Source organism: Triticum urartu, chromosome 7A (genome assembly GCF_056163025.1).
Source record: "Triticum urartu cultivar PI428250 chromosome 7A, HENAU_Tu73, whole genome shotgun sequence".
Classification (NCBI taxonomy): domain Eukaryota; kingdom Viridiplantae; phylum Streptophyta; class Magnoliopsida; order Poales; family Poaceae; genus Triticum; species Triticum urartu.
The window spans coordinates 33663168-33677320 of NC_141879.1; the positions used below are offsets into that span (position 1 = coordinate 33663168).

Here is a 14153-nt window from a genome sequence, read left to right on the forward strand (position 1 = left end):
CTGACGACGCATAAATAGTTTGAAATTGACGTAGTCATGGGCTTCAGTTGTCAATATTTAAACTGAAACGGATCTAAGCCAACCAGCCGCAGGAATATAGGACTGACCCCTGCAACAACCAAGCGCTCTTGACCAACCGATTAGAAGAATTCATTCCACGTCGGCGTGCAAAGCAAGTGTTCATACGAAATTAAGTTTTCTCACGGAACTCTCGAGTCGCGTCCTTGGGTCTCTTGCAATATTGTTGTGAGCTCTAAGTTCATTCGTGGCACATACACGGTATATTTCAAGTTGGCAGTCCACTTGGCTGCAAGTGGGGAGTATTTAGTGGTAGATTGGTAGATACTGACCAGATGCATCGATCCTCAAGGAAGGGTAAATTTTACTTTGGTGGTAGTTTTTAATTTACGGAATAGTTAATCTATGGCTAGGCGGCTACTAAGTTATTTGTCATATTTTTAATTTGTTACCTCAAAGTTCATAGGTGGTATGTTTCAAGTTGGCCATCCACTTGGGTTAGCTTAAATGTGGAGTATTTGCTGGCAGTTAGATGCATGGTGACCAGATGCATCGATCCTGTGGGATGAGCATGTGCATGGGGAAGACTAGATTTTCTGTGGGCGGTAATCTTCTATTTACCCAATAATTAATCCATGGCTGGCCGGCTATGAAGTCCTTTTGTCATATTCTTCAATTGTTAGAGGTGCTACCTGTTACTCCAATAGTCTATATAAACGGAGCTCCATGCTCTGGTATTTCCACATCTAAGTTGCATTACTTGTTGTAGAGCACAAGTACTGACCCGAGGAATTGGTCAAGGAGATTGATCAAAGGTCCATCTCAGATCTCTCCCACTATTGCCGGTAATTTCGTTTGGCAGTTCCTGATCTAAGCTTCATATGCATGAGCTAGCCAAGAAAATGCATGAGATTTAACGTTGCCTCGCAACTGTTCAAATCATACCTATTTTACACGTATGTCAGATTTGCAGTATCAATCTGATTTTTAAGTGTAATCAGAATACATTTCGGATTCTTCTGTTTGGTACTCCCTCTTACTATAAGACCCATGCAGTATACGTGAAGGTCGTGCAAGTGCAACTATGGGAAGCATGGGAGAAGAGCGAGCAATGACGGTGCAGGAGCTCGCCAACGTCCTCGGCAAGCCCGACGTGCCAGCCCAGTACGTGGTGCGCGGGCACCACGACCAGCAGCTCGCCACAGCCATCGCAGCACCTATCCCTGTCATTGACCTCTGCTGCCTTTTCACGGAGGATGGTGCAGCCACTGATGAGGCATCGAAGCTTCGAGCAGCGCTCGAGTCATGGGGCCTCTTCCTGGTACTTAGTAGTACTCCACAATTTTAGTACAAGATCAAACGTTCATATTCATCTTGCCTATATGTATGTGCCTGCATGCAGCTCAGTAACCATGGTGTAGAAACCACCATTATGGACGACATGATGATTGCTTCGAGAGAGTTTTTCAAGCGGCCACTTGAAGACAAGAAGAGGTACACCAACCTAATCGGCGGTGAGGAGTTCCAGTTTGAGGGGTACGGGAATGACCAGGTGAGGTCGCCGGACCAGATCCTGGACTGGTCTGACCGCCTCTACCTCAAGGTAGAGCCCGAGGACGAGCGACGCATCGCCCTCTGGCCAACACATCCTGAAAACTTCAGGTCACCTATTGATCAGAGATATCACTTTCCAAATTTCCAGGCTTGGGGTTTAAGTATCATAAGCTCATATATTGTTGTCTTTGCAGGGATATTCTGCACAACTTCACGATAAAATGTGGGGGAGTGAAGGACAATCTGCTCCGGGCAATGGCGAAGCTGCTGCAGCTTCATGATGACGACTACTTTGTGGACCAGCTCGGGGAGAAGGCTGAAACTAACGTGAGATGCAGCTACTACCCGGAGTGTCCAAGGCCAGAGCTTGTATTTGGTCTCAAGCCTCACTGTGATGGAACCGTTCTTACACTTCTCATGGTCGATGACAGCGTCGGTGGCCTGCAAGTTCTAAGAGATGGGGTGTGGTGGGATGTACCGATCGTACCTCACACACTGTTGGTCATTATAGGAGATCAGACTGAGGTGCGTTTTTTTTATAAACTAGCAGTACTATTTTGTATGGTCAGGTCAGAACCTTACTGTTTGAGTTTTCCATGAAAAATACTTCCATGGTATAACAAATTTATAGCCTTTGCTAGCATATTCATAATGGAACACAACAATCAAAATTAAATGCCAGGGTTTTCGGATAAAATAATCATTTTGTCAAAAGTTTCTAAGGTCTTGGGCTGATTGAGTTAAATGTTTTGTTTCATAGATAATGAGCAACGGCTTCTTCAAGAGCCCTGTGCATAGGGTCGTGACAAATGCAAAGAAAGAGAGGCTATCAGTGGCTCTAGACTATTCTGTTGACCATGAGAGAGAAATTGAGCCATCGGCTCAGCTGATCGATGAGAAGAGACCAGCATTGTACATGAAAGTGAAGGTCAAGGACTACATTGCCGGGCTGTATGAACATTTCTCTCAGGGAACGATGGTTATTGATACACTGCAGATATAACTATGTGGTATCTATCATGGAAAAATGTAATCAAATTATGACCAATGTTTGTATTGTGTATTTCTAAATGTTACTTGTATTAAGTACTCCGTTTGTTCAACAACACATGTCATTTCATGTTTTTGCATGTTTTACATGCTAATAAGAAAATAAAGTTATACATTACTAATGTGTTCTAAATGAAAACTTTGTGATGCTGGATTGCTGGTCATGTGCTTCAGTTGTCAATAATTAAGTTGAAACAGATCCAAGCCAATTAGCTGACTGACCCCTGCAACAACAAAGAGCTTTTGATTGACTGATTAGAAAAATTATTTCCTTATGAAACTCTCAAGCCGCGTCCCTGAGTCTCTTGTAATATTGTTGTTAGCTCTAGATAGTATATTTCAAGTTGGCCATCCGCTTGGATTTAAGTGTGTGGAGTATTTGCTGGTAAATCGATGCATGGCGACCCGAGAGATGCATCCATCCTTTGGGAAGGGTAAATTTTCTTCTGGTGGTAATTTTTAATTACCGAATAATTCATCCATGGCTTGGCGGCTATTGAGTCATTTTTCATATTTGAAATTTGATGGACCTTGCAAATGCTTACTCGGCCATGCTTGTCTCATAGTCAAGTAGTACTACAAGTTTTATCTTGATCTCTACTTTAGCGATGAAATAAGAGTGAAGTGCATCATAGGTCCTCGAACTATTTCAGAGGTGTCACATAGGTCCTCGAACTATGAAAGTCGTCATCTAGGTCCTCAAGGTGCAATATGTGTGCCATTCTGGTCCTCAAACTATTTCGAAGGTGTCACGTAGGTCCTTGAACTATTTCAAAGGTGTCACATATATACACACTTATTACACTTCAAGGATTTCTGAGGACCTATATGGCACTTTTCATAGTTTAAGGACCTATGTGACACCTTAAAAATAGTTCAAGGACCTAGGATGCACTTCACTCATGAAATAATGAACAAATTAAGCAGCATGCGGGATATAGTGTTATAGCATGCAGGTTCAGTTGAACTATGAGTTATTATCACAATTAACTGTATACTTAATCTACAAAAACTGAAACTTCACTTCTTAGATACTGGAGAACTGGATATGCATATAACTTAAACGCCCATTGAAAACATCATTACGATTTGTTCAATATAGAACATCCATGGTTCAGCAAGCACACAAAGCAGTCTTGATAAACACATATCAAAACAGAAGACATAATGCGGAGGCAATTGATCTGAATATGGCAATTCCATCCTGTTAATCTGATGAAAAAAGTCAATGGAAAAGTTTGTTGCTTGCCTTGATGATGCATCTTTATAGTGAGTGTCGTAGCCAATGCGCCCATAAGTAATATATTAACTTAGGTGTTCACAAAGTCTGCCACACAAAACCTAAGATTCTTGTAGCTCCTACTAGGCCCAAGCCCACCTCATAGCAATTGGTCCAAAGATTACTGACACAACTACTAGTCCCCAGAAAGATTTCGTAATTTTCTGCATAGCTCCTCCCAGTTTAGTCCGCTTGATCCTGCCACCAGCCAACTTAGAAATGAAGTAGGCAGGCCAATCTATCTCACACGGTATAGCACTCTGGACACCGCCGTGAAACCACTCGGTGACCGTCTCCACCACACCAGTTTGAAGATCTACAATGTACGCACAACCTTGATTGTCATTGACCAGCAGTTTGCCGGTCATCTCGCCCACACACACGCATTGCACAAGGCCGATCTTACTTTGGTTGGGTCGTTTTAGCTTGATCATCTTTGTGCGGTTCCAGCGGTCTGCAGTGCCATCTTCGCTCTTGTTATCACCTTGACATGTCCAGATCTCCAGCATGGTGCATTTCCTATACAAGCGAAGCAATGATAGCGTCCCGTCATTGGTGACGCTAAGCATTGGTTTGCTGTACAAATTGAGGTCATGGTGGTTCGGGGTGATTGGGAGCCTTGTTAAGGACATGTTAGCAGTCTTAGCGCACACGTTGAGCGTGTAAAAGCTTGTCTCTCCCTGAAAAGCCAGTGTGCAGTGCCTCGGTACACGACGGCGCTGGCCTGCTGGGGCGCCACATGCACGCCGTGCTCCAGAGTGTCAAAGAACTTTGTAGGCGTGCCCCAGCTCCACTCAGCCGACGTGAACACATGGAGATTGTACCCTGGCTGACCTTTGTCGACACTGATGATAAGCACTTTGAAGGACACCGAGTAGATTGGCCATCGCCGTTTGTCGGAGCAGCAATCCAGATCGGTTAGGAAGGTGTATCCTTCCATTGTGAAATTCCCATTGTACCTCAGCGGGGGCAGCAGGTTTCCTACGCCGGCAAGCGGATCGAACACTGCCAGACTCAAGTTTCTCTCGGTCAAATTGTTGGGGCGGACGAGTGGGACGATGTGGTCGAGAAGAAGGCCACGACGCGAGGTGAGCGGCACCGCGTGGAAACTACCATCCTTGGGGAGGCCGCCGATGCCATGCCGGAGTAAGCGGTAGCGGTCTCCGAGGGGGGACCATGGTGCCAGGGCGAACGACGGCGCGGGCCCAGAGATGATTCTTGCTGGTCGTTCTTCACGGGGCGGTTGTGTGACGAGGAAGCCAAGAAGGAAGGACGGGTGGGGCACGCCCTCCGGCCAGCGGCGGAAGAGGAAAGAGGCGTCGGCGATGAGGCGGCGCCACCGCTTGCACGTCGCGGCGCAGCGGAAGAGCGCGGCGACGCCCGCCACGCGCACCAGGATCTCCGCGACCACGTCCTCCGGCAGCGTCTCCATTGATCTTCGCTAGAAGCTAGGGCCGGCGCGCGCCGTACCCAACTTGTGAGCGTTAACTTTCACGGACAGAGATTTCAATAGAAAATTCCCTTAAAAAGAAATTTCAATAAAAGAAAGTACTTCTAGGGACAAATGTATCCAGCACCACCGCCGTTAAAACTCCCCATGATATCCCGCAAACAAAAAAAAAACTTCCCATGATATTTTTCTGGGACACGTCTAGCCAGCAGCCGGTGGCTGGCTAGCGCTCCGTAGCGGCCAGCCTTTTTTGAAAAGTACTTGTTCCTTCACTTGATTGCGAAATATTTTTTCTGGTCTCAACTTGATCACAACATCCCACCAACATGCATATTAAAATAATACACATGCATTCGGCTGTCTTTCGCTTTTTGATTTGCATGAGTGTGGATTGATTTGTACCATTTAATTCGTGATTAACAAAATTTAAAAAGTCATAACTTTCTAACCACGTATCAGAATTAAGATCCGCTTTCACCATTTGAACCCTCGCGACGTGCTCTTCGAAACTAGATACCTCATGGATATGTTTCGAAGAATTTTTTGTGTGCAATTTAGCCCCTGTTTTGTGCAACTGGCTAGCAGTCAATGTGCAACTAACTAATAGTGGATGTGCAACCTTCCGCCTATCCCGTGGGAGTGCAATTTTCACTGATGTCACCTCCACCCCAAACTACCCCTTCCATTGAGATGTACGACTTCGTTTGTTGCTCAGGCCAACTGCCTAGTAATTGATGTGCAACTTTCCCCGGCCCGTGAATTTGCTTTCAATTGATGCATTGGTCAACTGCCTACTAGTGGACGTGCAACTTCGGATACTACAATGACCAATTGTCTAACAGTGATGTGCAACTTACCATCGTACCCTCATGGATGTGTAGTTTTTCCTACTGGCACCGTTCCAAACCACCCCTGCTAGTAAGATTTGAATTTTTAGCGCCTTGTCTATATGCGTGTTTTCACTATCCTCATGAATGTGAAATTTACATCATCCAACTATCCTAGTCTGTGAGATGTGCAACTTTGTATGTTTCTCTGGCCAACTGCCTAGCAGAATATGTGCAACTCCGTTAGTTGCCCCCGCCAACTGAAACTACATATCCACAAGTAGGAAGGGGTATTGGTTGCACATCGACTAAATAGGCAGTTGGCTTGAACAACAGACTAAGTTGCACACATTGCTAGTAAGAGAGGTGGGGCAGGGTGTGCCAATAGTGAAAAACTAGACGTCCACAAGCAGGGAGGATGGTTGCACTGCACATCTATTACTAGGTAGTTGGCCAGGGCAGTAGACTAGTTGCAAATCAGGTTGTCATGGTTGCTAGGTTGCAACCACATAAGAAGTTGGATTCGCAGCTCCAAAATTTTGTTTTGAAAAAAGTTGCACCATGTAGTACTAAAGTTGCACAACGCATTACTAAAGTTGCACCATATAGCATAAAAGTTGGCATCAAAAAAATTTCATCGAAACTTTTCCATGCGGGATCTAGTTTCAAAGACCTCGACGTGAGGATTTCAACGGTGAAAACGGATCTGAATTCCAACGCACGGTTTGAAAGGTATGGATTTTTTTTAATTTTTGTGAAAGGTAGTTAAATCAGTCACATGCGAAGAGAGAGAATGGACATCACGGGCTACTTTTCCTTCTAATTATATTCCCTGGCCCACAACAGTCCAAAACCAGTCCATATAATTCAGACCAGGTGGCACCTGGACTACGTACGCGCGGAAGCGAGTGGCCAGGAGCTGGCCGCTCGGTTCTCCCAAATAGTGCATATGCACTTTTTAGATTTTAGGATTTTTCTGAAGAGACAAAACTCCTCCTGATGTTCTTTGAGAGACAAAACTTAACTACCGGACTCTCTCCTCCCACCTTTTTTTAGACGCCCACTTTTTTAGATGCTTTATTAGGAGTTCTTTTTGTTTGTTTTGAGATTGCTTACCACATACATCATGTGGTAGGTGCTTTAGGAGTATGACTATATAGTTCTTTATTCAACACTCAAAGTCACTGGATATACGCAATCTCAGGAGGAATGATGCCCTATATCAAGAAAGAAGAAGCTTTAGCTAATTAAGGAATGCACCTCAAAATTTACAACGCGGTATAGGGCATCATGGGCGCCTCAAAAATTCATATGAAGAGAAGAAGAAACTTTAGCTAAAGATTGCCCACCACAAATGGCCAAAAGTATCTCTCCTACTGCCTAATTTTCAACCAATATACGCCAATCAGCCCGTAAGTTGGTCCATAATAGTGTGGTAATTTTACGCACCACAGACCTGATTACTTACGTACAAAACAACATGACTTTGACTTAGGGGAGAAATACTTTAGGCAGGCTGGTAACTTTTTGACCAAAAAATTATCAAAACATACCAACACGAGATCTAGTTTTGAAGGTCTCGCCGCGATGATTTTTTTATGTGAAAACATCTTTTCGATCGAGCATATGGTTTGAGCTACAAAACATTTTGAAATCTCAAAATAGAAGAATCTAGAATGACATTATTAGCTACATGACAACTTATATAACACAAAGATGATAATTTACGTAGCACAAGCATGATAACATTTTACAAAAAAGTCGTCGAAACATAGCAACATGAGATCTACTTTTGAAAGTCTCCTCGTGGTAAATCCTTTATCTGAAAACAATCTCCCAATCGGGTCGATGGTTTAACCTACACAACATTTTTAAATTTTAATTTTAAAAAGAATCTAGGCTGACATCATCACTTTTTTTCTCTACACATGCATGTAATTAGGCCCTTCTAATTAAACTGTGGCTACTCCTAGACACCCATGCAAACAAGTTACCGCGCTAGCATCGGCATGCATGCAAGCGATCGTTCGGATCTGATGCTATATATATTTCAGAACGATCGGAAGATAGCAAAGTCATGTTACATATAAACCTATGTAAATCACTGACAGCCCATATATCAGCTCCCGCTATATATAAGTATATGCAAGTCTTTTTCTTTTGCGAAACTACAAGTATATGCAAGTTCATCTTCCTTGTCATCTAATTTTTTTTCTTGAACTGACGTTTACAGCATAACTTGGAGCAGGCCTAATGGATCTGCCATCTCCTGCTTCTTCAATACTCGGTACTTCAACTCTCTCTTATCGTCACTAGCATCTATGGAAATCGTTGAGCCTTTACATGCTTCTCCATTGATCAACATATTTGAAAGAATTGTCGTCACATGCTTTCGTACCCACATCTTTATAGGCCTCGCACCGTTCACCTATGAGCATCCAAGAAGGATGCATGGATTAACAAGTCATACTAACAAATACTCAAATAAATATTTTCCTATTAAAAAATAGATATTATGTCTTTCTCGTACGGTGATTGTGGTATGAAGCTGTGCTTACCTTGTTGTGTGATTCTGACAAAATGACTTCCAACGCGGCATCTGCCACAGATAGAGAAATAAGCTTCTTGGCCATCATAGCGACAATACTCTTCATTTGGATTTTCAAAATTTCCGTCAGTTCATGGTGTGAAAGCGGTTCAAATATCACAATCTCGCTCAATCTGTTCATAAGATCAGGCTTGAAACGTTTCTCAACCTGCACAAACAAGTATTGTATGATGATCAATCACTGAGGACATTACAAGGGACCGTTTGCGATTGATTCGCATACCTGTTTCATGAGAAGATCACATGCACTTTCCATTGTGTTTTCTCCTCCCACTTCAGCAGATAGGTGCTCTGATCCTAGATTTGAACTCATAATAATGATTGTATTCTTGAAATCTACGTCTCTTCCTTTGCCATCAACCAACATACCATCATTGAGGAGTTGAACAAAAAGCTTGAGTATCGAAGGGTTTGCCTTATCCATCTCCTTAAAAAGGATAACACTATATGGCCGGCGCCTGACTATCTCGGTGAGTTGTCCCTCTTCTTCATAGCTTTAGGAAGTCCAATGAAAAGGTGAGACATGATGATGAAGCGTAAAAAAACACTTACAACAAGTTTACAAGTCAAACCTTCGAGGTCCTCCAATGAGACGCGACAAAGATCCACTCTTAGCATATTCAGACATGTCAAAACAAACTAACATTTTTTCATTGTTAAATAGCTTCTCGGCAAGAGCTTTAGCAAGTTCCGTCTTTCCAACACCAATCGAGCCCAAAAAGAGGAAAGAACATATTGGTTGACCAGATTTATCAATGCCAACCCTAGAACGTAGCACTGCTTGTGCAACCAAACTAACCGCTTCATTCTGACCAACAACTCGCTCATGGAGCCTATCTATTAGATGAGTCAGTTTCTCCTCCTCTTGATCAAGTGTAGTGATGGGAATTCCAGTCCACCGGCTCACAATCTTCAAACAATATTAGAAAATGGTAATTAAGAAGAGAATAATAATAATGAAATAGTAGAAGCTAGGTAAGACATGTGATTAGGAATGACCTCTGTGACATGGCCTTGACCAACCAGTACCTCCCCAGGTGCGTTTGTTTCTCTTTGTTTGCTGGCACGCAACTTTACCGTAGTGCATGCCTCGTCCATGAGATCAATTGCTTTATCAGGGAATTTGCGACCTGGAACGAAGAAAAAGAGGTCCATAATTTTCTTCAAGGTGCACCAATTTAAAAGAGTAAATCAAACCAATTCTCAATGATTTCATGAGCGTACGTACCGGTAATATAACGGGCAGCGAGCTCTACAGCAGCAACAAGAGCCTCGTCGTCGATTTTCAAGCCATGGTGCTCTTGGTACTTCTGCTTCAGCCCCTGCAGGATGGCAAGAGTGGTTTGCATGCTCGGCTCTCCGACTTCGACCTTCTGGAACCGGCGCTCAAGCGCCGCATCCTGCTCAATGTACCTGTAGTACTCCTGAGAGGTGGTAGCACCGACGCAACGGAGGCGGCCTCGGGCTAACGCCGGCTTGAGGATGTTAGCGGCGTCGGCGGTGCCGCTCCCATCGCCTGCGCCAATAAGCATGTGCATCTCGTCGATGAAGAGGATCAGTTTACCGCCTTCGTCCTCGGCCTGCTTGATGGCCTCCTTCAAGCGCTGCTCGAACTGGCCGCGCAACGAGGTCCCGGCGATCATCGCCCCGACATCGAGCACCGCGACGCGCGCTCCAAGGAGAAGGTCAGGGACGGTCCCGGCGGCGATGCGTCGGGCGAGGCCCTCGACGATGGCGGTCTTGCCGACTCCCGCGGCTCCGACGAGTGCGGCACAGTTCTTGGTCCGGCGGCAGAGGATGCAGATGACGCGGTCGATCTCGTTGTCGCGGCCGATGACCGGATCAACACTGTTGGCGTCCAAGATGGTGAGTCTGAAGGGGAACCGAGGCAACAGATCGGCGTCTACGTTGTATAACTTCCACGCAGACCAGACGAAAGCTGCGCCGGAGAGGATCGCGGCCACCTCGTCCTTCCGCAACATGTTTGACGTGCCGAAGAAGAAAGAGCAGCCGCGGAAGAAGAATTGTTCTGTTGGATTCGATCGATATATTGCACCCTACGCACAGACAGATAGGGTTCTGTACGTGCGCACGACTCCAAACGACCTGGACTCTTATTATTGGTGCCCTGGATTCATTAGTATGAAAAAAAAATCGGTGCGTCGCTTTTAGGTAGGCAATTTGACTGAGAGTTTTGTAGTCCCCTAGCATGGGTGACTCTCCCGCAGGCATCACGGGACAGTGGTGGCTATGTCTCTTTCATGTGGGCGACGAGAGATATAGCGGCGGGTAGCTCGAGCGCACTCTCTATCTCTCGCGGTGGGATCCAAATCTAGGGATCTGAACTTATCGCGCTTCTCCTAAAGTCCTCGTGCTAGCATGAGAGGGATGCTGAGGGAAAGCTCAGTGCTTTGTCGCCGCCGCCGACGTCGACGCTCGTGGGCACCGCTCTCTTCTTGAACGCCATCGTGGTGTTCCTTTTGTGTCTGGGTTTCGGGTGAAAGCCTTTGTCCATTGTGGACTAGGCAACGGCGATGATTTGCACTGTTCTACCTCTTGAGGTCGTTGTTGCGGAGCTTAGATGTACTAGGGCATAGTATGGCGTTGTTCTCAATCTTTCTGTGTTATTCTTCATAGGGTAGTTTCGCATGATCTGGGTATTCTGGGATTGACAAGTAAAATGCATAAAACCACCACTTTCACGTCATAACTCTCGGAAAACCATCACTTTTCAAAACTTGACACTTTGCACCGGGTGACGACTATTGCCCGCCATTGCTGAGCATTTAGCAGTGGCATGCGCCTTTTTCACCCGCCACTAGAACTTTCCCAAAATAGTTCTGGCGGTGCCCAAGCTATGTCCGCCACTATTGTGACCCCACTTATAAGCCTTTTCCCAATAGTGAAACAATTACATCTAATTACTTTATGCTTCTTTCCAATTTATTCATGGTCTTCCAGACTCTACCAGGAGTCTAGACGAATTCATTGTCCCCAAGAAAAAATAGGGTAGAGTATCCCAATACTTCCCATGTTCCTTTTTTTTGATCGTTCTAGAAAAGGTCTAGAAGATGCTAAGGCAATGGTTTTCTTTTATTTTGTGTCTGTAAATTGAGTTATTAATGAATCAGGTTTATTCGCTGACTCCATTTCATGCCCTAGCTCTAAAAAAAGAAAAGGAAATTGTGTTTTCCGGTGAACAACAATTGCATGCATTGCTAAGGATCCATAGGCCCCATGAAACTTATTTCTTATTTACAAGAAGAATCGGTGACTCTTTGCTTAGTTTTGCCAGCACCAGCCAAAAGCATCTCGGTCACCCTACTCTGATTCTTCCGTTGTTCATAACGCGCAAGCAACAAGCTGTCCAAAACGAGGCGAAACCCACCTCATTCTCTGGACGCAACAGGCAACGAGGTCCACCTGCCATCCACTCATAAAGCTACAACGAACGTAAAAAAAACGGACGGTTGGCTGGCTGCCAACAGCCAAAGCAGAGCCACAGTAAACAAATCGTTCGGTCCACGATGGTTTGCGCGCGCGATGCCTTCAGAACGGGGGGTAGCATAGCGTCTTTTAACCTGTCCATAAGGGTTTTTAAGATTTCAATATAGAGTACATACAAAGTAAAATGAATGAATCTACACTCTAAAATGCGTTACATCCGTATGTAGTTTCTATTAAAATCTCTAAAAGGTCTTATATTCAGAAATGTCGGAAGTAGCCAATATATGAGTGCGGAAGGCCTGCATCCATGTATCATTTCTGATGCATGTACGTCTAGGCCCATTTTGCTATTGTGGGGAAGGATTGGCCTCGGTGCGGCTCAAAAGAACCAACCAAGGTCGTCTGCTTTAAAAAAAAAGATAATTGCATGCGTGTCACAATTGAAGGATAAATATTCGAACAGGTTAGTCCATGGTGTACCTGACCCCACGACCAAGAACTTACTCCTCCTCTCTCGACCCCCGCGTCACTCCCGCTTGGGCGACTCGGGCGGGTCACCAGCCCTAGCCGCCCCCGCTCCCGAATCCACCTTCCTCACCCTGCCGCCGCCGAGATGCGCCTGTGGCCGATGACAGTGGCGGGGATTCTCCTCTCTCCCGCGTCTCACGGGTGGTGTGGAGCCCTTGCGCGTGCGGAGGCGTGACAGATCTGGTGGCGACTGCGATGGCTGGCCCTGTCACGGGCGACGGCGACTGCGGAGCGTCAGGCAGCCCTGTCACGGACTGCGGCGGGCGGCAGCTTGCCTGGCCCGGGCGACGGCTGTTGGAAATATGCCCTAGAGGCAATAATAAAATGGTTATTATAGTATTTCCTTGTTCATGATAATTGTCTATTGTTCATGCTATAATTGTATTAACCGGAAACCGTAATACATGTGTGAATACATAGACCACAACATGTCCCTAGTAAGCCTCTAGTTGACTAGCTCGTTGATCAATAGATGGTCATGGTTTCCTGACCATGGACATTGGATGTCATTGATAACGGGATCACATCATTAGGAGAATGATGTGATGGACAAGACCCAATCTTAAGCCTAGCACAAGATCGTATAGTTCGTCTGCTAAAGCTTTTCTAATGTCAAGTATCATTTCCTTAGACCATGAGATTGTGCAACACCCGGATACCGAAGGAATGCTTTGGGTGTACCAAACGCCACAATATAACTGGGTGGCTATAAAGGTGTACTACGGGTGTCTCCAAAAGTGTCTGTTTGGTTGGCACGAATCGAGACTGGGATTTGTCACTCCGTGTAAACGGAGAGGTATCTCTGGGCCCACTCGGTAGGACATCATCATAATATGCACAATGTGACCAAGGAGTTGATCACGGGATGATGTGTTACAGAACGAGTAAAGAGACTTGCCGGTAACGAGATTAAACAAGGTATCGAGATACCCACGATCGAATCCCGGGCAAGTACTATACCGGTAGACAAAGGGAATTGTATACGGGATTGACTGAATCCTTGACATCATGGTTCATCCGATGAGATCATCATGGAACATGTGGGAGCCAACATGGGTATCCAGATCCCGCTGTTGGTTATTGACCAGAGAGATGTCTCGGTCATGTCTGCATTATTCCCGAGCCCGTAGGGTCTACACACTTAAGGTTCGATGACGCTAGGGTTATAGGGAAAGTATGTACGCGGTTACCGAATGTTGTTCGGAGTCCCGGATGAGATTCCGGACGTCACGAGGAGTTTCGGAATGGTCCGAAGGTGAAGATTGATATATTGGACGAAGGGTTTTGGAGTCCGGAAGTGTTCCGGAGGTACCGGGTGATGACCAGCATGACCGAAAGGTGTTTCGGGAGCCCGGCAAGTGTTGGGGGGCTTCATGGGCCAAGGGAAGGGGG

The 14153-nt window shown here is 45.4% G+C and overlaps 2 protein-coding genes and 1 pseudogene across 4 annotated transcripts; 1 reads left to right on the forward strand and 2 right to left on the reverse strand.

Moving 5' to 3' along the window:
- Positions 1 to 729: 729 nt before the first annotated feature.
- LOC125523615 (protein SRG1-like) lies at positions 730 to 2735 on the forward strand. 3 transcript variants are annotated; one of them, XM_048688636.2, is made up of 5 exons: positions 730 to 863; positions 1075 to 1339; positions 1421 to 1680; positions 1767 to 2097; positions 2333 to 2735. In XM_048688636.2, exons 2-5 carry the CDS (start codon positions 1103 to 1105, stop codon positions 2573 to 2575), a joined length of 1071 nt encoding a protein of 356 aa, XP_048544593.2. In that variant the 5' UTR covers positions 730 to 863; positions 1075 to 1102; the 3' UTR covers positions 2576 to 2735. The 3 variants fall into 3 exon arrangements, with proteins under 3 accessions (XP_048544593.2, XP_048544594.2, XP_087390930.1); XM_048688637.2 differs by having other exon boundaries at positions 736 to 833; XM_087534804.1 differs by lacking the exon at positions 730 to 863 and adding an exon at positions 870 to 974.
- Positions 2736 to 3984: 1249 nt separating this feature from the next.
- On the reverse strand, positions 3985 to 5379 carry LOC147957356 (uncharacterized; annotated as a pseudogene).
- Positions 5380 to 8405: 3026 nt separating this feature from the next.
- On the reverse strand, positions 8406 to 10768 carry LOC125531673 (chaperone protein ClpB1-like). Its single transcript, XM_087535853.1, has 6 exons — positions 10015 to 10768; positions 9786 to 9916; positions 9359 to 9696; positions 9010 to 9280; positions 8737 to 8934; positions 8406 to 8606 (listed from the first exon to the last, which is right to left on the reverse strand). Exons 1-6 carry the CDS (start codon positions 10766 to 10768, stop codon positions 8406 to 8408), a joined length of 1893 nt encoding a protein of 630 aa, XP_087391979.1.
- Between the last annotated feature and the right edge of the window lie 3385 nt (positions 10769 to 14153).

What these genes read in the sequence shown, in the direction of transcription:
- LOC125523615 (XM_087534804.1), top strand. Translation starts at nt 925, where the DNA reads ATGAGATTTAACGTTGCCTCGCAACTGTTCAAATCATACCTATTTTAC. An exon ending in AGTCATGGGGCCTCTTCCTG is followed by an intron (nt 1,340 to 1,420) that starts GTACTTAGTAGT and finishes GCCTGCATGCAG; the next exon opens with CTCAGTAACCATGGTGTAGA. An exon ending in ACACATCCTGAAAACTTCAG is followed by an intron (nt 1,681 to 1,766) that starts GTCACCTATTGA and finishes TTGTCTTTGCAG; the next exon opens with GGATATTCTGCACAACTTCA.
- LOC125531673 (XM_087535853.1), bottom strand. Translation starts at nt 10,768, where the DNA reads ATGTTGCGGAAGGACGAGGTGGCCGCGATCCTCTCCGGCGCAGCTTTC. An exon ending in CTCATTGGAGGACCTCGAAG is followed by an intron (nt 9,281 to 9,358) that starts GTTTGACTTGTA and finishes GACTTCCTAAAG; the next exon opens with CTATGAAGAAGAGGGACAAC. An exon ending in GTGATCTTCTCATGAAACAG is followed by an intron (nt 8,935 to 9,009) that starts GTATGCGAATCA and finishes TTGTTTGTGCAG; the next exon opens with GTTGAGAAACGTTTCAAGCC.